This window comes from Brienomyrus brachyistius, unplaced genomic scaffold, assembly GCF_023856365.1.
Source record: "Brienomyrus brachyistius isolate T26 unplaced genomic scaffold, BBRACH_0.4 scaffold44, whole genome shotgun sequence".
In the NCBI taxonomy this organism is placed as follows: Eukaryota; Metazoa; Chordata; class Actinopteri; order Osteoglossiformes; family Mormyridae; genus Brienomyrus; species Brienomyrus brachyistius.
This window is the reverse complement of record NW_026042319.1, coordinates 482,926-503,679: the sequence shown is the minus strand read 5'-3', so window position 1 is coordinate 503,679 and position 20,754 is coordinate 482,926. Positions and strand designations below refer to the sequence as shown.

At 40.6% G+C, this 20,754-nt stretch overlaps 1 protein-coding gene and 1 long non-coding RNA gene across 2 annotated transcripts; both read left to right on the top strand.

Annotated features, from left to right (window-relative positions):
* Positions 1-1,718: 1,718 nt before the first annotated feature.
* gucy1b2 (guanylate cyclase 1, soluble, beta 2) lies at positions 1,719-12,250 on the top strand. The gene is made up of 15 exons (XM_048999234.1): positions 1,719-1,786; positions 2,549-2,622; positions 2,793-2,887; positions 3,652-3,812; positions 4,116-4,215; positions 4,406-4,599; positions 5,362-5,473; positions 6,523-6,626; positions 6,917-7,133; positions 7,596-7,916; positions 8,169-8,317; positions 8,782-8,928; positions 9,485-9,639; positions 9,781-9,968; positions 10,202-12,250. Exons 1-15 carry the CDS (start codon positions 1,784-1,786, stop codon positions 10,330-10,332), a joined length of 2,151 nt encoding a protein of 716 aa, XP_048855191.1. The 5' UTR covers positions 1,719-1,783; the 3' UTR covers positions 10,333-12,250.
* Positions 12,251-14,209: 1,959 nt separating this feature from the next.
* On the top strand, positions 14,210-18,071 carry LOC125722955 (uncharacterized). The gene is made up of 3 exons (XR_007386693.1): positions 14,210-15,929; positions 16,194-16,216; positions 16,593-18,071. It is a non-coding gene; the product is annotated as an uncharacterized LOC125722955 (long non-coding RNA).
* Positions 18,072-20,754: the final 2,683 nt, after the last annotated feature.

Genomic DNA, 20,754 nt, shown 5'->3' with positions numbered 1-20,754 from the left:
TGTATTATTGAATGAGATATTTTAATTAATTTCAAAACAGCTCATGCCTCGAGGAAGCCAATATTTGGGCTAGAGGTTTTATTTGTTTTCAAGGTCTTGGAGCATCTTAATCCCTCACTGACAGTGGCTACGTCTGCAGCAGCTGAACAGACAACATTTCTTCAGAGAAAATTGCCATAGACGTGCATCACCTGTCATTAATGACAGCTGATAAAAGCCAAGTGTTCTTCGGTGCATGGATTTGACAATGATCTGATCATAAGGTTTGCTGCTGCACTTGTATGGGGGACCTCTGTGTTGTGGGACTCAGAACTGGGCAAATTGTTACAGATTGTTTTGTATATATATTGGCATTATTTAATGGGTAGTATGGTGGTCTAGTTGGTAACAGTGTTGCCGCCAGGGTTGGGTGCTTGAGTCTCACCTCTGCTGTGTGTGTGTGTGTGTGTGTGTGTGTGTGTGTGTGTGTGTGTATGTGTGTGTGTGTGTGTATGTGTGTGTGTGTGTATGTGTGTGAGTGTATGTGTGTGTGTATGTGTGTGAGTGTGTGTGTATGTGTGTGAGTGTATGTGTGTGTGTATGTATGTGTGTGTGTGTATGTGTGTGTGTGTGTGTGTGTGTATGTGTGTATGTGTGTGTGTGTGTGATGGATGATATCTTGTCCATCCTTGTGCTCTACGCCACCTGGAATAGGCAGCAGACCCCCTCGCAGCCCTGACCATGACAGACAGTTATAAGACTGTTGGATTAAAATGTTTTAATTGTGTATAATTTACCGACTGGTGCGTGTAGATAACGGATGCAAAAGAAACATGCAAGTAAAAAATTTGCTACAATAAAATTTTCAACTTCTTCACTGGTGTTTGTCTTCAAAACTCTTTGAATTTCTTTATTGAGAGATGCGTTTGTGATATCTGTCATGATGTAAAAAAGAAATGTATAATTGGTAAAATCTTATTGTGACAACTCTTTCACTTTTGCAAATATGTGTGCAATTGTTTACACATTAGGTATCCTTTCAGTCTTGAATACTGGATGTTACTGGAGGAAAACGTTAGACATTAAAAAGTAATGTCTAATATTCACCACAAGGTGGCAAAAGAAACCGTCTTTCACATTTTAAATGTCGTGATTTCGTAATTAGATTTTAATCATTTTTTCATGACAAACAGAATGGCTCCGTTTATTTCTTATGAAGACGTGGCCTCCAAATCTGTAAACACACAGATACTGACCCACACCAGACTAAGAAGATTAATGATCAAACTTTCTTCTTGCGTGAGGTTTTTAAAATGTGTGGGAGACAGCAATTATATTGTGTGTGTGTGTGTGTGTGTCTGAGGGGGGGGATTATGTTGTATGTATATATGTTTATATTACATTGTGGGGACCAACAATGTGATAAAAACCTGTTGTTTTGACGTCGTGGGCACCATTTCTCAGGTCCCCACAAAGATCCAAAAACTAAAAATGTCAAAACTCTCATATTTTATGGTTAAGGTTAGAGCTGGGTAGGACTTAAGGTCATAAGAGCTTTCCCCATAGAAATGAATGGAGAGTCCCCACAAAGATATAATTGCAAACCTGTGTGTGTCTGTGTCTGTCTGTCTGTCTGTGTGTTTGTCTGTCTGTCTGTCTGTGTGTGTATTTGTTAGGGAGGTGGCCATCTGCCCTCATGGGATGAGAGACGTCCCTTAATGAAGAGCCATCACCAGTCTGGTCCAGGCACTGAAGAGCAAACACAAAGTGGGATAAAGACCGTGCAAGACAAACAGCTGAGAAAATGGTAAGAAGTCCTTTGCGTGCATTTCAGGGCAGTGATATAGAGCCAGCAAATTATAAATGTGCAGCTGTTTCCAGCCTTTAACCATGTGCTGTTAATCAGTCCCTCATTTTCATTTCGATGGGGTAACACTTTACGACTTGGCACGAACAATACAGCATTATGCTATTACTTACGTATTAATTAACCACAAACTAAGTCTTAGTTGCATACTCATCTCATGTTAATTCCTTATTAATGAACCATGACATGTTTTATTTCAAGCAGTTACTATATTTACTATATCTGTTAATTCTGTAAACCTTTGTGAATTACTGAAGGAACTACTGAAGAGACAAGTAATGAATAACACAAGTGAAATACTGATCATGTTTGTTCATCAGCAACTATATTTGTTCATCATTTGTTCCTAATTTGTACTTGAATAGTAACTGAATTATTACTGAGCATTTGGCCCCATTAAGTAAAGTGGTTACCCTTTGCGGAAAATTGTCAATTATGACTTAGAGCCAGATTTATCAAGTTGTTGCATGTGTGCAAAGTGTCCGTACATCTCAGCTAAAGATAATAAGTGAAAAATCAGGTGCCAAAAAAGTCTTGCTGTTTCGTCAGTGAAACTGATATTATGGTGTTTGAAGATACTTTGAAGTAAGATTTAGGAGGCTAAAATTGACCATGGTATCGACAATATGATTATTCATGAGATTCAGGAAAGCTCGTTTTCTGTGTGTACAATGTCCTCTGCTCTGTCGTCTGTCTCTGCAGTACGGATTCATAAACACTTGCCTGAAATCTCTAGTCATTGAGAAATTTGGTGAAGAAACGTGGGAAACATTAAGGTTTGGTTTGTTTTATCTGCATGGATTTGAGGCTGTAGGAGTGTCATGCGATAATTTAAATGAATTATGTCAATGCATTTTTATTCATCGGGAATTCCTCAAAGGAACAAATGTCCTAAATTGCCGGTATTTTTCCACACCATTCCCTTACCACCCCCCCACCCCCCCAGGACAAAGGCAGAGGTCCAGGAATCATTTATGACTTATGAGATTTATGATGACACGCTGACCCTGCGCCTGGTGCAGGAGGCCTGTAAAATGTTGGGTGAGTCTCGTCTAGGGTCCCAGCCTTGGGATTTTCCAACACGCAGAGCGGTAACTGAAGTCGGCAGACCGACATGCATTTTGCCGGAGCTGAAAAACTATGGTAAAACTCGCTCAGCTGAAGCATCACAGACAGGGCTGCATCATTTCGGCAGGAAAACGTTAAATATGTCATATGCTACATGCACCTGAGATGGAATGAAAACAAACATAAAGCAATAATAGTCAATATTTCCAACTGCACCAACCGACACTGTAAGGGACCATGTTGTTTGTGGTCAGTGTCAGATTGGAAAGCCTCCGTGATATAGGGCACTGGAGAGCTCCAGCAGGTGCTAACAACGTCCCCTATGAGGTCTTCATTGGTGCCATAGACCCATTTGACCACAGAAGCTGTTGTATGGTTCTCTTGGCCATTGGTAGGTGTGAACCTTGGTCCCATCCGTACACTTTGTCCTTCCACAGGGATGCTGCTTTCTGATTGGGGTTTGTCAACAGCAAGCTCCTTGTTTTTCCACCATGGGGAGAGATTTTAATTAACGTTTCTGGTTTCTTTTCTCAGTAGACATTTAGGTAGAATATATAAATATACAAGTAACCGAAACAGGAGAGCTGTGCCTGGGTGCTGAAATGGCTGAAATGATTTTACAGCAGAGATGTACTGACACGGGATTTGATTTGTACTGGGGGTGGGGAGATGTACTGGTTGTCATGGAACCTCTTAGCAATATATGGTTCTCTAATTATGCGCTCAATTTCATCCAGAGGTTTCCTCTGAGGTGGTCCTCAAGCTGTTCGGCGAGTACTTCTTCAGCTTCTGCAAGATGTCTGGCTATGACACCATGCTGCGCACCTTGGGGGGCAATCTTGTGGACTTCATTGAGAACCTGGATGCCCTCCACAGCTACTTGGCCCTCTCTTATGAGGTGAGGAGCTATTTCCATGCTACCTGGATTAACAGGTGTGCCCACTCCTAAACTTTACTGCCATTCGCATCGAGTATTCTGCAGCAGTTTTTATATACACAATTTATGCTTTATGCTACCTCACAGTCCAAGAATTAGGAAAAAAAAAAAGATTACAAATGTAGCAGGGTCTGAAATTGCCCGTGGTATCTAGGGTGTAAACCTGAGTATCCTGCCTTATTTTAAAAAATATTATTAAAAATGGCATCTATCTGTTCAACAAGTAAAAATTAAAAACATCCCAAAAACTTTCCCCTCTTTTAGCAAATGAATGCCCCTTCTTTTCGGGTGGAGAAGACAGAAGATGGAAAGATGCTGTTACATTACTACTCAGATCGGAGGGGACTCTACCATATTGTTCCAGGCAAGGAATTCGACAATCAATCTGCCTCCATTTCTGCTGCTGTTATTTCACTTCAAAGCTGCTGCTATAGTTAACTGTAAGAACGGAAACCAGATTTCCACTAGGCTTTCAGGAAAAGGTTTCATTATCTGTGGACTTTATCTCTCTTGAGGCATTACGGTATTCATGGATGCATTCCCACGCTCCACAGGCATCATAGAAGCTGTAGCCAAGGATTTCTTTGACAGCCAGGTCCACATGACCATCCTCAACCAATCAGAGGAGAACGAGCACACTGGAAAGAAAGAGCACGTGGTCTTCTTGGTTGTGCAGATGACGAACAAACCAAAGAAGCGATCTCAGCAGACTGGCAGTGACGACAGCGCTGACATTGAGGACAGGAAGGTTTGTGGGCAGTTTGTATTTCCCTCATGTTAACTGTGGTTTGGACATTCCTGTATAAATACTTTTGACACATTCATGTGTTGATTCCATCTTCAAATAATGAAATAAGTACTGACAGAATATGAATATTCCTCCGATTTCCATCCCATTAATAACTGCCCGTGTGAGAAGTCTGTCCACTGCAGCTTCAGGCTCATGCACGTTAGAGACACAGCACTCTGCATGTTTTTCTCTGAGAATTTTTCTAGATTCCCTTTGAATGTAGTTCTTCTGAAGGTTTTGTGATATATGTAGTTTACTTTAGAGTTTATGATATACTATACTCATATCTGCGATTTGTTACTTAGTATCACCATCCATCCATCCATTTTCCAAACCGCTTATCCTACTGGGTCGCGGGGGGTCCGGAGCCTATCCCGGAAGCAATGGGCACAAGGCAGGGAACAACCCAGGATGGGGGCCAGCCCATCGCAGGGCACACTCACACACCATTCACTCACACATGCACTCCTACTGGCAATTTAGCAACTCCAATTAGCCTCAGCATGTTTTTGGACTGTGGGGGGAAACCGGAGTACCCGGAGGAAACCCCACAATGACATGGGGAGAACATGCAGACTCCACACACATTTGACCCAGGCGGAGACTCGAACCTGGGTCCCAGAGGTGTGAGGCAACAGTGCTAACCACTGCACCACCACGCCACCCCTACTTAGTATCATATTGGACAAAAAAAAAAAAGAACATTTTTTTTTCTGTTAGCAAAGGGATGAAAACTTTGTGAAGATGAAGTCCAGGTATGCCACCTTACCACCATGTCCTGGAAGAAGGGCACCTTGGGAAATCGTGAGGAGCATTGTCAAGTTTGGGCAAGGTCGGTCTTTCTGTTGTCTTGCCCAGATGTACTTAAATATGTTTTATCCTCAAACAATATTTCAACACTAAGAAAAATCTCATGAACACATTTGTTTAATTAGTATATCAGTGCCTGGATCGATTTCTTTGGATTGGTGGTTTAATTCCCTCGAGGGATTTTGCTATTGTAAATTTACAAAAGATGGTTAGATGTACTTGACCTGATTAGCTTCATCCATCTATCTTCTGATCTAGTGTTTCCCAAACCAGTTCTTGGGGACCCCTCCGGACAGCCCACATTTTTGCTTCCTACATACTGAGAGCTGGCTGGGAGCAAAAATGTGGACTGTCTGGGGGTCCCAGAGGACCGATTTGGGAAACACTGGGCTAACTAAATTCCCTGGTCAGAGTTATGGAGGTGCCTTGGGCCTATCCCAGACATCATAGGGCAAAAGGATGGGGCACACACTGGACAGGATCACAGAGCGCATGCACAAAGAACACAATCATATTTTACAGGCAATTTTAGAGGCATCGGTTCTTTGGACTGCAGAAGGAATCCCACGTGACACAGGAAGAACCTGCAAACTCCACACACGCAGTGCGTCAGATTTAAACCACGAACCGTATACACCACTGCTGTCACTGAACCACTCTGCCACTACGACATCCTGATCAAGCTACAAGGTCACATTGGATACAAATGTTTTCTAGAAAGTAACTGTGATGCAAAAATAAGAACATGAAGTTTCAGGAGGAGTCACTTCTCTTCGCAGTTTAACAGTGATTCCAACCTGACTGTGTGTGTGAGTTCACCGTCCCCTGCAGACTGCAGAAATGGGACCACCAGGGCACCTAAGCCATGATGATTAATTTGGGGACAGCATGAATGTTAGTTAACATTATTCAATTGAAGGAGAATCGAAGGAAAATGTATGTATTTTTATAAGGAATACTGAAGATTTTGCCACGTTTCCTGAATGCTGGGGTTTATGTCATGTGCTACAGTATGTGACTACCACTGTAACTGTCCGCCAGAAAATAAACTGCCATGCACTGTTTTCCCAGGCAAACTCATGAACTCGTTCACCCCCTGCTATCCCAAAAAGCTGTGGATTGAGGAGCAGACCTTCTGTAATGCCTTTCCTTTCCACATTGTCTTTGACGAGAATGTAAGACATTCGCTGCTTTTGATTCCTAAGTATATGAGGCAGACTGACGTTTTCAGTATGGAGTGCAGACACTCAGGGCCATGCAACAAAGGAGCAAATTTGTGCTAAATGTTGTCAGAGTGAATTGCCATTCGCTCTGTCACCCAAGATTACTGGTTTTGATGGTTGACAAGCAATTTGAGCTGATTGCAGTGCTGCATACAGTATTTCCCAGTTCTCTGGCTAGTGTCCTTAAGTGCTTAAAACCACTTAAACCCTGGTACCAAAACCTGACTTATTGTGGCACACAGCTCAAGGTGAAACAGACTGGGATCAACATCCAGAAATTCGTCCCAGGACTGCAGACAATGGACATCAGGCTGGATGAGTACTTCAGCATTGTCCACCCTGAGGTCACCTTCAACATTGAGAGCATCAGGAAATTCATCAATAGTCAGTTTGTGCTGAAGACCAGGAGGGAGATGCTTCCAGAGTCCTATCAGCAACAGTCAATGCTCAAACTCCGAGGTGCCACTATAGCGTCGTTATAGATAGGTTAGCCCCAATAGCCAATCATGCTTTCAATTGCATAGTATATATCATTTAATGTATATATCGCTGTTTATGATTTGTTACTGTCTTACTTGGTTCAGGAAGACTAAAAGTCATTCTCAAAATTATGGCAGGGTATCTGAGAAATGTTACTTTTATTTTATAAAAAGATATAGTTATGCTACTGTGGTGGGCAGTAGTGATGGCCAAATTAAGCTCCATGAACCGTTTGCTGTATTTTCTGACCCCACTAGGTGGTGCTCACTGTTCATAAAACGGCTCAAAGCATGCCCCAAAGCAGAGCAAGAGCACCATCTAGTGGGGTCAGAAAATACAGCAAATGGTTCATGAAGCTTTACTTGGTCATCTCTAGTGGGCAGTCATAATGCAATACATCTCCCTTAGCTAATGAGAGTAACTGAACTGTTATCATCCTAGGTCAAATGGTGTGGATGACTTCATTGAACTGCATGGTGTACTTGTGCTCACCAAAGCTGCGCAGCCTTCAAGAGCTGGAGAAACGAGGCCTGTACATCTCTGACATTGCACCTCATGACACGACGCGTGACCTCATCCTGCTCAACCAGCAGCGGCTGGCTGAGATTGAGCTCTCCAACCAGCTGGAGCGCAAGAAGGAGGAGCTGCGGGTTCTCTCCCGTAACCTGGAGGTAGAGAAGAAGAAGACAGAGACTCTATTGTATGCCATGCTGCCCCGCCATGTGGCCAACCGACTCAAGGAAGGCAAGAAGGTTGAAGCAGGTGTGGCATCCTCTGAAGAACAGAAAGGACTGACTGCTGATTCCTGATCCGTTTCTTTATTAACTGTTTCTTTTGAAATATATAGGTCCCAGGGGTATGTAGTTGCCTAGACTTCTGTCTAAAACAATATGTAGCTTAAAATTTTTTATTTAATTATGTTCTATACATAATATGATTTACAACCATGCCCTGGCACTCAATTTATTACATAATCAGATTTGCAACATTTGCAAATGCTCTCCACTCTCCCAGGTGAGTTCAAGGTGTGCACAATTCTGTTCAGCGATGTGGTGACCTTCACCAACATCTGCGCTGCCTGTGAGCCCATCCAGATAGTCAACATGCTCAACTCCATGTACTCCAGGTTTGACCGACTGACCAACGTTCACGATGTTTACAAGGTAACGTAGCTTTTCGGTATCATGCCAAGCACCTGGTTACCAAGGTTTGTGGAGGCATCCCATACGTCCTTGTAGCACCTATCCATTCATCTTCTGACCATTTATCCATGTCAAGCTCACGGGGGGCCTGGAGCCTGTCCCACTCAACATATGGCACACGACTGGGGTATACCCTAAATGGGATGTTGGTCCATCGCTGAGCACATACTCTCCTCATGGGCAGATTATGATGTCTCAGAGACTCCAATTAGCCATTTCAGTAGCACAGCTGAAAATTGCACCTGAAACAAAGGGATATGCTACTATTGGGCCATAGCTGGGATTGTAATTTAGGTAGGGTCACATTTCCATAATTTTCATTCACTTACAGGCCATGTTCCCGAGCAAGCTATGACAAAGCAATACCGCCTTTTTATTTCAACACAATCACGTGTAGTGCCTGAATCACATGTTTGGCCCTGCAGGTGGAAACCATTGGAGATGCTTACATGGTGGTGGGAGGAGTTCCTGTTCCAACCAGCAGCCATGCTGAGCGTGTGGCAAACTTTGCCTTGGGTATGCGGATTGCTGCCCGAGAAGTGACAAACCCCATTACCGCAAACCCAATCCAGGTCAGCCCGGTTTAGTACTCCGGTTTCCATTTAGTCAGGGGTATTGTTGTGAGTATATTTGTATCCTATTGTAGTATTGTATACTATTTATAGTATGTATATCATTATAGTATTTTTAGTATTATTGAATTATAACATTTACATTTCTAGTATGCAGTAATTCACAGTGCCTTGCTTGCACATTCCTTTCCACTTGCAGTACCACTGCATCCACTGGCAAATAAACTGCATCCACTGGCCACTGCATCCACTGGCCATTAAATAGTTACTCTGTAGTGATTAGTATTCTTACTACTTTACATTTCATCATTATTATTATTGTCACTACTGGCAGTTTTGTCAGTCTTATCATTCTTCCTGTTATTATTTTGAATAGTGGTCTTTTGTATGTGTTAGGCACTGGATGCCTAAATTTGCTTTGGGATCAATAAAGTATCTGTCTATCAATAATTACATTTCAGCTGCTTCCCTTTTAGATAACTTCCTAAAACTTTGATTATGGTAGAGATTGAATCTAGCTAACATTATGTTGTGGGTTGTTGTGTGCTTCTCGCAGATCCGGGTGGGTCTCCACACTGGGCCGGTGTTGGCCGGAGTGGTTGGGGAGAAGATGCCACGATACTGCCTTTTTGGGGACACAGTCAATACAGCTTCTCGCATGGAGAGTCATGGAGTCCCGGACCATATACACCTCAGCCCCACCACATACAGGTGCTCATGCCTTTATGTTACAACCAGCTTGGGGACGTATAACAAGTCTTACATTTCATTTATATGGAAACAAAATCCCATGTGATTGATGTAGCACATAAAGATTTTCACATATTAACGTGATTACATTGATTCCCACAGAGAACTTGAGAATAAAGGCTTTGAAATCACAGAGAGAGGGGAGATCCAGGTCAAAGGAAAAGGCCTGATGACCACATACTTCCTCCTGCAGAATCTCGGCCTTTCTGAGGACAGAATTATGGGCAGAGGAACAGAAGAGCCTTACGTGTACAGTGATGGCCAACAGGAGATCACTGAGAATAGACCAGGTGAGCAGGCATGGGGAAAAAAGTCTATCGTGGCTGAAAATGCTGATTTTACTAAACTGGGAATATCCATCTTTCCATCAATAGACAGAAGAATATTGTAGGCATACAATACACATTGGTGTAGACATGTCTTTTAAGTGCAAATCTGCTCATGGATAACGAAATTTGAGTCCCCAGCTAGAATGCTGCATGCAGAAAATTGAAACCTGTACCCATCTCTTCACCTCAAACAGGTACTCAACAATCAACTGGTACAGGAACAGAAAAGGATTTGGAGAAGGGAGGGAGTCAGGAGTCATCGCCGTCTTTGCAGGGTGACTTAAGCAATGATGCACTTAGCTCTAGATTCTGCCGACTGTTCTAGTTTAAACACCACTGCTGTCTCGTCCAGGAATATGTTTTATAGAATAAATGGCAAAATCCCTCAGCAGTTTATTACGTTGATTAGCTACCTTTTTACATTTGAATATGACAAGGCAGGCGGATAGTAAGTCGACAGTTAAAAATGCATAGTTTCACTATTAATTCTGTGGAAATCGTACCTGTGATCGTATCTGTCACATCCTACTGTGATAAATTGACATCTTGATGTTTGTTTTCAGCAAAGAGCAGTTACTGTCAGGGTCGGCGTCCATCTGGTCCTGTCCCAAATGCTTTGTCCCCATTCAGCCAGCGATTTTCACTGGCCATCCTGTTTCCTCCTCTGTCTTCATCCTAAGTCCTTAGTGCGTTTCCCTCCTCCATGGACTGCTGTATAGCTCAATGGGTTGATCATCCAGCCTCTGGTCATAAGTTCTCACTGGGCCTCGACTGTTTTTCGTCCATAGTTTCTTCTGTTTATTAATCGTATTCCACCTGTTTCATGTTGTCCTGTGCCTTCTTGATCCATTGATTTGGTTATAGTCCACACCTGCCCTTTGTTAGTCCTTGTTGTCTATGTATTTCAGTGCCTGCCTTGGTTCATTTTCCCAATCAGTCATTGTTCATGTCACTGCACGTTTGCAGCTCTGCTTGTTTGCTAGTCCTGCTCCCTCACTTGCTCTGTTCCATAGCTGTTTGTACTTAGTGGTTTCTTTAGTTTGTTTTTATTTTTCCTGTTTGCTTTTGACCCCTCACGGTCCCTTTCTTTTGTCCTGTTCCCTGGTGTGTGCAGTTTGTGTAATAATGCAGTTGGTTCTCAGAGCTTCTCCGTGGATTGTCACCTTCTTCCATCTTCACCATGCCCTGTCATAACACTTACTTCTGCTGTGCCTGTGCAAAATCACCATTTAAATAACTGTTCAAGTACAGTACAGAAGATATGTACGACATAACATGATCTGTGTGACTGCAGTACCAGTCGTAGCTGATATGGCGCCCTAGGTGGGCAACACCAGTGCCCCTCCACCTCCCTCAAATGGTGGCAATGTCCACCTATGTTGCTTATAGCAGTGTTTGTCAAACCAGTCCTCGTGCATCCCCAGACAGTGCACATTTTTGTTCCCTCTCAACTCCCAGGGAAGTGGGAGAGAGCAGATATGTGGACCATCTGGAGATCCACGAGGACTGGTCTGAGAAACACTGGCCTACAGGACTGACCGGCCCTGTGTGTGAGATTCTTTTGGGATTTAAGGACTTAAATTGATAGTGTTGGTTTATGTTTGAAGAATTTACTAGTCTGCTGAATAAAACAAAATAGTTTAATCTATCTACTTTATTAATTGTTAAAATGTAACAATTTCTCATTGCCTCTGAAGAAATACTAATGGACGTGACATACAGCGAAATGCCGTCGGTAGTGTGATTTAAGCAGTCCGGCTTTGAGAACGAAGGACATGCATTACATCACTGCCCTCTGTTTTTAGAAGGAGCGAATTGTGTCGCTGAACAATATAAATCTGATTGTTTAAAATTACAAAGCACTCAGATAGGCAGATTATAAATATGTTGCTATGTAGCATCAAGTATTTGAAAACATATGCGAATGTCATGGAATGTTTTTTTTCTGTTGACTTACAATACAAAACAATGTAGAGCTGTCGGGATCTGGGGCGGGCAGTGCGACGTGTTGCACCGGTCCCAGTCCTGTAATGCTGTGTGTAATGCGTTAATGTAAATAGCTTTGCGCAGTCGTCGTCTCTCGTGTTGTAGGTGTGTTGTAAAGTAATGTCACGTGTGGCATTTAATGTTTAGTGCTGTAAATAGTGGTTTGTGTGGGCCCACTGTACGTGGTGTGGGTAGTCGGGCTGACCCGCCGGGTGGGCAGTGTGTGCGAGTTAGAGCGAATGAATGTACGAGTGCAATAAACGCCACCTTGTGGCTCATTTATACTGTCTTCTGTCTTATTCTTTTATAATATTACGCCCTGGCCAAATTTTACACCTCATAGTTACTATTAACCTACGCTGTCCCTAGTTGTTTGTCATAGAGGCTTTTTGGCATTTACAGTTTCATTTATTTGGAAATATTAGTTCAGCCACAATTTATTTTACTGGATGCACATTTTATGGATGAAAAAAAACACCATTTCTTATTATACGACATCGTTCACAGTCTTGTGTAAAAATAATTATGTAGAGCTGAACTACTCTTCTGAAAGATTAAAGTGAAAGAAAGTTTTCAAAAATCTGGTGAAATGTAATTCTTGACGATACATTGTTCCTTTAAAATACTTTGGAAAGAAAAAAAATCTATATTCCAAGCACATTTCTTCTCAACTGTATATTCGTGCTAAAATGAACATATAAAGTTTCTTATAGGCCTATAAGTGTTTTTTGCATAAATTCTCACAGTGCGTCATGGCTGTCCCGTTATTGCAGTTTCACATGTAGGTGCTTGCTTTATGTCTAATAAAACAGCGAAGGGAAATATAATATACACAAAAATAAGTTGGTTTGTAATTGACTGCATACATGCATATTTATACGATAAACAAAAAAACGTTGAAATTGTTTATACAAGTGTCAGTAAGTGACTGCGCGTATTTTGGATTCAAAATTACAAAGCACAAAGCAAAATAAAATAAAATGTTAATTAAATAAATAATACGTTTAGCCTTAGTAATACATATTTATAGCGTTCAGCAGTGTTACGAGTTTTGGCACCCTCTGTTGGTTAAACCAAAACAGAAAATGACGCGAGTTTTGCTCATGGCAAATATTTTCATAAGTTTCCCAAATAAAACACTCCCTACATCAATATATGGCATATTTATCGTTTTGTGCACTAAGTAGCAAAGAATTAATTATATAAATTAGCCGCTGTTAATTCTGTGGGGGGGGGGGGGGGGGTTATATACGCTAGTAGTGGAGGGGAGCGGTATGAATGACTATTAAATATGTGCATATTGGGTAGAACAGACCTTAGCAAGGTCAAATGGAAAAAGACTAAGGCTGGGGACTATAATGGCTACAATGTATTTGTTCTTTGAACCTGAATTGGTCTTATAAATGAATAAATAAACAAATGTGCAAAACTGAAACTTCAGAGGGGCATTACGCTGTATATTCTGACGTGTTTTTGGGTAAATTTCTATCCCATATAGGAAAAGTTTGACAGAGTTCTCTTTTCTTTTTCCTACAGGGAAATTTATGCGCACATGGTCAATTGCGTACATACCCCATCTGCTCGTATTTCATTTCAAATGTTTCCTTTTCATATTCAAATTAAGAATGAACTGCGCATAAGTAGATTTTTTTAAACGTGTAATAGGTACAACTTTCTACCGTTGTAATTAAGAAATATTTCCCTTAATATTCACCTCCGTTAATTTAAGGCGGCAAAAAATATTTTTTTTGTGAAAAGCCTTTGATCCACAATGTGAAAAGCGAGTAGGCACATATAACAAATAATCCGGAGTAAGTGTATTCAGCTGCGAATATAATCGAGAAAACGCGGAACTACAAATAAAGTGTGCCGACTGTAATGTATCGGTTTGGCGCAGTTCACCATGAGAGGACTTGCATATCGTCCAGTTGCATTGTCGTTGTCACCATTATTCGAGCATTGCATTATTCTAAAAATACATTTTAAATTAAATATTCCAAGATTCCCGACTGAAGAGTAACAAAATGAAAAAGTGAGCAAAATGGCGGTAAATTATTTATATCTGGTGACTGCACGTTTGATCGTCGCAGAGATATTCTTTGTTGGGATATGAACAGGAGATGTCATTTTGGTGCTTGTTTAGGGAATTCGTCGCAGAAATAAAAGGGGACGTTCCGTCACGTGCCAGAACGCGACCGCTTCGCGAGCGCCAATGTTTAAAATGCGACCGTTAACGGTCCTCGCGAACGGCACTGTGCTGGAACTGCCCCCTCCGCTTAATACAATTGGAGCCAGCCTGTGTTTTCATTTAAAAACTAAATTTTTAGTTAAGCGTATAAATTATTGACAAATTTTAGTGCTTTCTGGAGGATTTCTGAGGTAAAGTCGGGTTTCGACGCGAGCAAAGGACAATCGCTTCTGTTCAGTCCCGACGCTGAAGACGCAGATGGGTACTTTAAAATATTTCGAAGTCATTGCGGTTAGAGAAATGTATAAATGTGCAAACTTCTACTTATTGTGTTGCTGTAAACTTATTGACTTAATATTTGTTACATCAACTTTTGCGAGATTTAAAATGTTAATCAGCTACACAAAATTGTCCTCAGTGGGTAAGAATTGTAATGCAGGGATACTTTTTATTGATTTCCGTGGGGAGATGATGATGTAAGAATAAGTAGACGTTTCACTAATTTGTTGTTTCTGAAAGTTGTGGGGGGTGGGCATTTATTGTACGTGTTATTCTGGTTAGTTAACATTTCATTTTGAACTTGCAAGCTTTGGTTTTCAGCTTCTTAGCCGTGTACCTCACAGGTGAGCCAGAATATGAAACTATTTCGAGTATTTTAAATTTGTTTGGAGTTTATAAATTACGGCTATATAGTAGGCAGTGTAAGAATCAAATGTGCCTTCGTATCTATTTGAAGATGAATTACAGTGTTTTTTTTCTTATTTAAAAAAAATGTATAACCGAAGGCGAGTGCTGTGGTGATGATACGCATAGGCATTTTGCAGTTTTGTATTTTGTTTGCTTTTAGTCCTTGTATTAAAATACAACGTAATTTTAATACTAAGAAAATTCACGACATTGTAATCACCGTTGTTTTATGGCTGAATTTACCTTTTAAGCTGGCAGCTACCGAATAATTTGGTTTGTATCTGGAACATGGCTAGCGTTGAGCGTGGGATATGGCTCAGGCGGTTTCAAACTTTCATAATCCAGAGACCCCCAAATGAAAATGTGCTAGAGCTAGGGATCCCCTACCACGAATACGTGATCACGCACCAACGTAAGGCAAGTGAAAATCGTTTTGGGGTACGTTTCCCTTAAATATATTGGCATCGCGTAAAACGGATAGTAATATCTTGAATTTACTGTACGTGTAAACTGTTCTGTGGCCATCCAATGGCTTGTGGACGCACGGCCGAAAACCCCTGATCTAAGCTTCTACAAAGAGTGTGGAGTATTGTAAAAGCGAGTCGGGCCATTCATTTTCATCGTGATCAAAGGGGAGAAATTGGCCCGACGAAGTGACTGCTATTTCTTTGTGATTTGCGCTGTTAAACGATGATACATCATCAGGGGGTGGGTTCATACGATACGCTTGATATTATATCCTCAGAAATTAAAGTAGTTCACACAACTTGTTTCTGCCCTTTGCTACAGTATCTCAAAACGCCCTAAAATTATTGCGTTGAAATTATGCATGACCACGATTGATATGTTTTGTCAGAAATTTGGTAATCTGAAAAAATAGCTTTATCTAAACAGACAATTATTGGAATGTGGTCTGTGGCATTTTCTAAGAAACCGCATTGAATGACTTCATCGTCATCGGTGTTAATTCAGGGATAGTGGCAAATATTTTTTCTGTGTTTTGTCACTAGGTGGCGCCAAACAGTTGAAAGACGAAGGGAAAATACAGAAATACAGTAGTTGTAAGTTTACGTATTTATATATAGCAAAATATGTTGTCAGCGGGAAAACTAGCAATAAAAAATCTATTTCAGTGCTTTGGCTCATTTGGTGTTTATTGGTGTGGCATGGTAGAGATTATTTAGTCTGCAGGTCGAAGACCTCCCTGCTGTGATTTATTTCCCTGGTTATCCCATGCATATGTTAATAGACTCATTTGTACGTTGTTGAACAGAAGTGTCTGCTAAATATGTAAAATGTAAATGTTTTGTGTATTGTGTGTCTAGGCTCAACAGGAACGACACATTACGTAAGTCCTTGCAGTTGCAATAATGCCCATAGGGGGGCTGTAATGTTTAATATTCAAGGGTTTTAGCTTTTGTGGATCTTAAGAGAAGACGCAATGTTTTCAGATGACGTGTTGTTATGTGCGTTACAAGTTTGTTTTGTAATTTGTTTAACTGGCCATATTTACCGTTGTAGTGATTTCTGTGCCACATTTTACTACATTTTACTCCTGTTATCCTTTCATGATGTAGTGTTTGTGAAGTTTATACCACAAAATGTACAACTAAAAGAAATATCATTGACAGGTGCAAATGATTGCTTATGCATAATATCAGAGTATTTTGTCTTTATGTGAAATCAGTGGTCTAATTTAGTTGACACAATGATAATTATTGTAGAATTCACATGAAGCAAGAAGATAACTTAATCTGAAGGTCGCCTGCGTGTGTCTCATAATGATTAGCCATATTATTGATTGGAACAGCTGAAGATTGTAAAGAGCAGTGGAAATTCCACACAGAGCACTCTGGAATTTGAAGTATTAGGTTGCAAACAGAATGCGGTTGTTGTTGAACATATGTTTGTTTATTTGTGTTTTTTTATTTTTTTACATTCTTAGTTCTTGATCAACTGAACTGGTCAGTCTTTTTGTTGCTGGTGTCCTCGAATGACCAAGTGTAGTACTGCACCAGGCATCTCGTCTGACACGCAGTTTTCTTATTGTCTGGAGCTTTCTGTGATTAAAAACCCACATCCATGAGTTTTGCACCCCACACTTTCCTCTGAATTTGCAAGAGGCAGGGTGCCTCGCTGGCCCCCGATGTTTCAGATGTTGTTCTGTTAATTAAGAAAGTTCATGTGATTACTCACTGGTGTGCTCAGGCTGGAACCTAAAGCAGTGGGGATTGAAGCTGGGGGATTTCCTGGATGATTGGTGGGAGAAACAGCAGACTGGGCTCTTAGCTTAAATTAAGAAACTTGTCTAAGCACCATACATTATAGTACAATTTTAAGGAATTACTGTTTAGATTCTCTAATACAGAGCATTATATTAAAACGTGTGGTATGTTTAGTCTTTTGACTAATTTTTTTGGTCTCTACATATATTCTTTCATTTGCCCAAGCAAGAATGTTAATTATCGGATTGCTTAACACCTGCTCCATGCTCAGTGCAACAAAAACAGAAACACTGGGTGGGACACAATAAGTTAATGATGTCGTTATTGTTCCCTGCCTCTTACTAGGCATTTGGGGGCTGTCACTGGGTTGCGCATGTTGCAGAGCCACACACTTTACCCACTTGGCTGCATGCCTCTATTGGAGATGCTAAAATACATCTGTCATGCTGCTGCCTTTCATTGCCACAGACTTTCAACATAGTGTGCAATGGACAGTGGTTTGTTCAATGTCAGATCATGTATGACTGAACTGCTTCCAGATAACTGCACTTGTTGACATATATGCTGCCCTCTTGCTTCTGTGTGCTTGTGTCCGGAGGGTGGGGTGACTTGACAGCGAGTGGGTGCAGCGCACTGTAATTACCCAGGTTAAAGTGAATCGTGATTTTCATTTTTGCACCCTGTGCTAAACCAAAAATGTAAATTGATTAATAAAATTTACCCAGCTCTACCTTTCAGGTATTGCATAACATTAAGGCTTGGAGATATGGAGTTTTTAAGCTATATTGATATATTTTCATATGAGATATAGGATGACACAATGTATCGATTTATGTTGCTTTAAAATTACGCTCGTAGTACCGCCAGTTCGCCTTCTTCTACTCTTTATCTCTGTCTGTCTCTCACACAACTGCACCTTGCCCCACCCCTCCCCCTTATTCACAAGTTCTGGATGCCGCAATAACATGGAGACAGATACATGAGGCAAGCTAGCAAAGAGGAGCTGGTTGGTAAAACTATATATGCCCATAGTTTATTTTTGAGGCATTTTTTCATGTACATGTACAGCTGTATGTTAATAAAAGTGCCTGTGTGACATTGAGAACATTTGGTTCTGACTTGGAACTGTCTTTTGGTTGTTAGTTTATGGGAAAATTATTGAGATATGTATTGGATATCACCATCAGCTAAACAATACAGATATATGATTTTTGGTTCGTATCGGCCAGCCTTACATGGCGTCATGGGCTTAAAGTAAGATTGTGCAGCAAGAGATTATTGTAATATTTGTTACAAGTCAGTGAAAAGGTCCACATATTACTTCACTCATTGAGCAGAACCCATGGCGGGTTGGGTGGATAATGAAGCACAGGAAACGCAAGCAGAGTTCATCTCAGTTTAATTGAAAATAAGCATGGCCAGTGAAAAAAGAGTTTCAAAGACATAAAATATATTGTTCTGATTGCTGTTATGTTTCTCCCTGGTCTCCTACCAGAAATATTAATGATTGTGATTCTTCCTTTTTGTCATATAGTTACCAAGAACAATTATATGAATTGGACTGATAACCTAAGGTTCAAATTAGCTCTCTCTAGTGTTTTGGAAAGGTAAAACTGGAAAAAAAAAAAAAAACAGAAAATGTGGATTTATAACCCTTCACTTGGACAAGCTGTGCATGAAGATTAGCAGTTGCGTATTAACTTTTGAACACCATAGACCTATATTGATCTAGAGATGTTATAAGTCCTCTCACCACCATTAAGGCAGTAAGCAGCAATGCTACTCTTTGGATAACATCAGCAGTCCCTCACATCTTTGTCCAACAGGTCATCCTGTGCAATAGTTCCCCGTCCACAGCACACCGTTGACACAGAGCCAAGTGCCACATCTGTGTTTTCAAAACTGTGTTTTCAAAACTTTTTCCCCGCACTCTGCAAATGGTCTTATCTGTTGGTCCTAGTGGGACAATGCTCATTGGCCAAGGAATAGACAGTATTTGTGGCCCTACTACATTGAAACAGAAGAACAAGGTAGATTTGCAGTCGGCAGCCACTTTCAGAAAGTAATATGGTTTCAAAAACCAGAAGGGGAAAGGAAAGGGTGAACAGGAAGTGGGACCAAAGGGAAATGAAGCATAAACTGTCTCAGACAAAAATGGAGTCCTGGGGGAATTGTTGACGTTTGTTACAGAAGTGGGGGAGCATACAGTTTGGGCAGCTTGTATTCACTTAAAATTTGCTGATTTTCATTCTAGTGTGTAGAGGTCTGAGAAAATCTACTTCAGTGGTACCGTCATACCACCAAAGCAGTTGAGTCATAAAGGATTTTGTTTCAAGTTGCTCAGCAAAACTATAGTTCAACTAGAGCAACAGGCACCTTTGGTCCCTCAGTGGGTTTTCTACAGTTCACTAGATGTTCTGGAAAGGCATGGGTCCAATGGCCCCTCTATTCTGTCACTATGAAGTGTGATATCATGATTTGGATGTTGCACTGGTGTTACACTTAGTCCATATGAAATACTTAGTCCGTATTTGTTTGTTTTTAATTTATTTTAATCATTTTAATTGCTTTGTGTCCCAATGCTACATAAAAATACCTATTCAAATGATTCCCTTTATAAACAATCACAACTTAATCGTGTAAAGTTAAAGGTTCAATCTTCAGTGAGGTAATAGTTTAAATATACTCATAAGACCTTTCTTCCAGCAGCAAAAGTTTTAATAACCACAGCCTTCCCAATGTAAGTGATTTTTGTCCATTATATAATTAAGAGAGCACACTGACTTTCTGCAGTCCATTTCCCTCTTTTTCTTTATCTGGGCAGCCAGAGTCAATAGGGTTTTTGAAGATCAACGCTTACATTGCGAGGTTTGTGAGTCACGGCTATTGATGTGCTTGTGTAAAGCATTAGATAAAGTATAAGGGTCAGTATGCCTCTGAATCTGTGAAGGTGCACCGTTAAAGGTCATAATGAAAGATTGCTTCCTCCTATGCTCCGCTCCATCCAGTCTCAGGCAAGTTAGTTTACAGTATCCCCAGGGAATAAATTGGAACATAAAAATGAAAATACACAGTTTAAAGCTGTGTTTTTAATTTGCTGCCACATGGTTCAAATTAAGTATGTATTTATTGGGGCTGGTAAGTCGCCATATTACTTGAGGGAAAATGGACAGATCTCTAGAAGACTGGTGAGAGAATAAGGGGCCCTACATTTGCAAGACAGGTTCTCTGTGTCTTAAATGTTGCTCAGAATTTTTAAGAAACTTTAAGTGGTTATGCTTGTTTTATGCTGTAGTAAATTAGTGGAGAAATTACAGATGGTAAATTATTTCTGATGACTATTTTAACTGTAGCTGAATAGAAAGGTCTCTGAATAGAAGGTAAATATTAAAAACTGGTGGTTTTAAAGGTTAATTGTATTCTTAATTGTATTCAACTCAATAATTCAAAAAGTATCAAATCTTTTTCAAACTGACTTGAACTGAATTTCAGTTGAATCAGCAGCATTAGGTGGGATAAAGGAAGGAAAGTGCGGCTGCAGAAGTCATTCAGTTTTATTAATGTTTTCTATGTTTCTTTTGGTGATTTCTGGTATAAGTTGTAGTGCCATTTACTGCTTAAATGAAAATCGAAAATGTGTATTACTGTGATATTCTGTGTA

Excerpts from the sequence above, each read along its gene's own strand:
- gucy1b2 (XM_048999234.1), top strand. Across the intron at positions 8,929-9,484 it reads TTACCGCAAACCCAATCCAG|ATCCGGGTGGGTCTCCACAC; the intron begins GTCAGCCCGGTT and ends TGCTTCTCGCAG. Across the intron at positions 9,640-9,780 it reads CTCAGCCCCACCACATACAG|AGAACTTGAGAATAAAGGCT; the intron begins GTGCTCATGCCT and ends TGATTCCCACAG.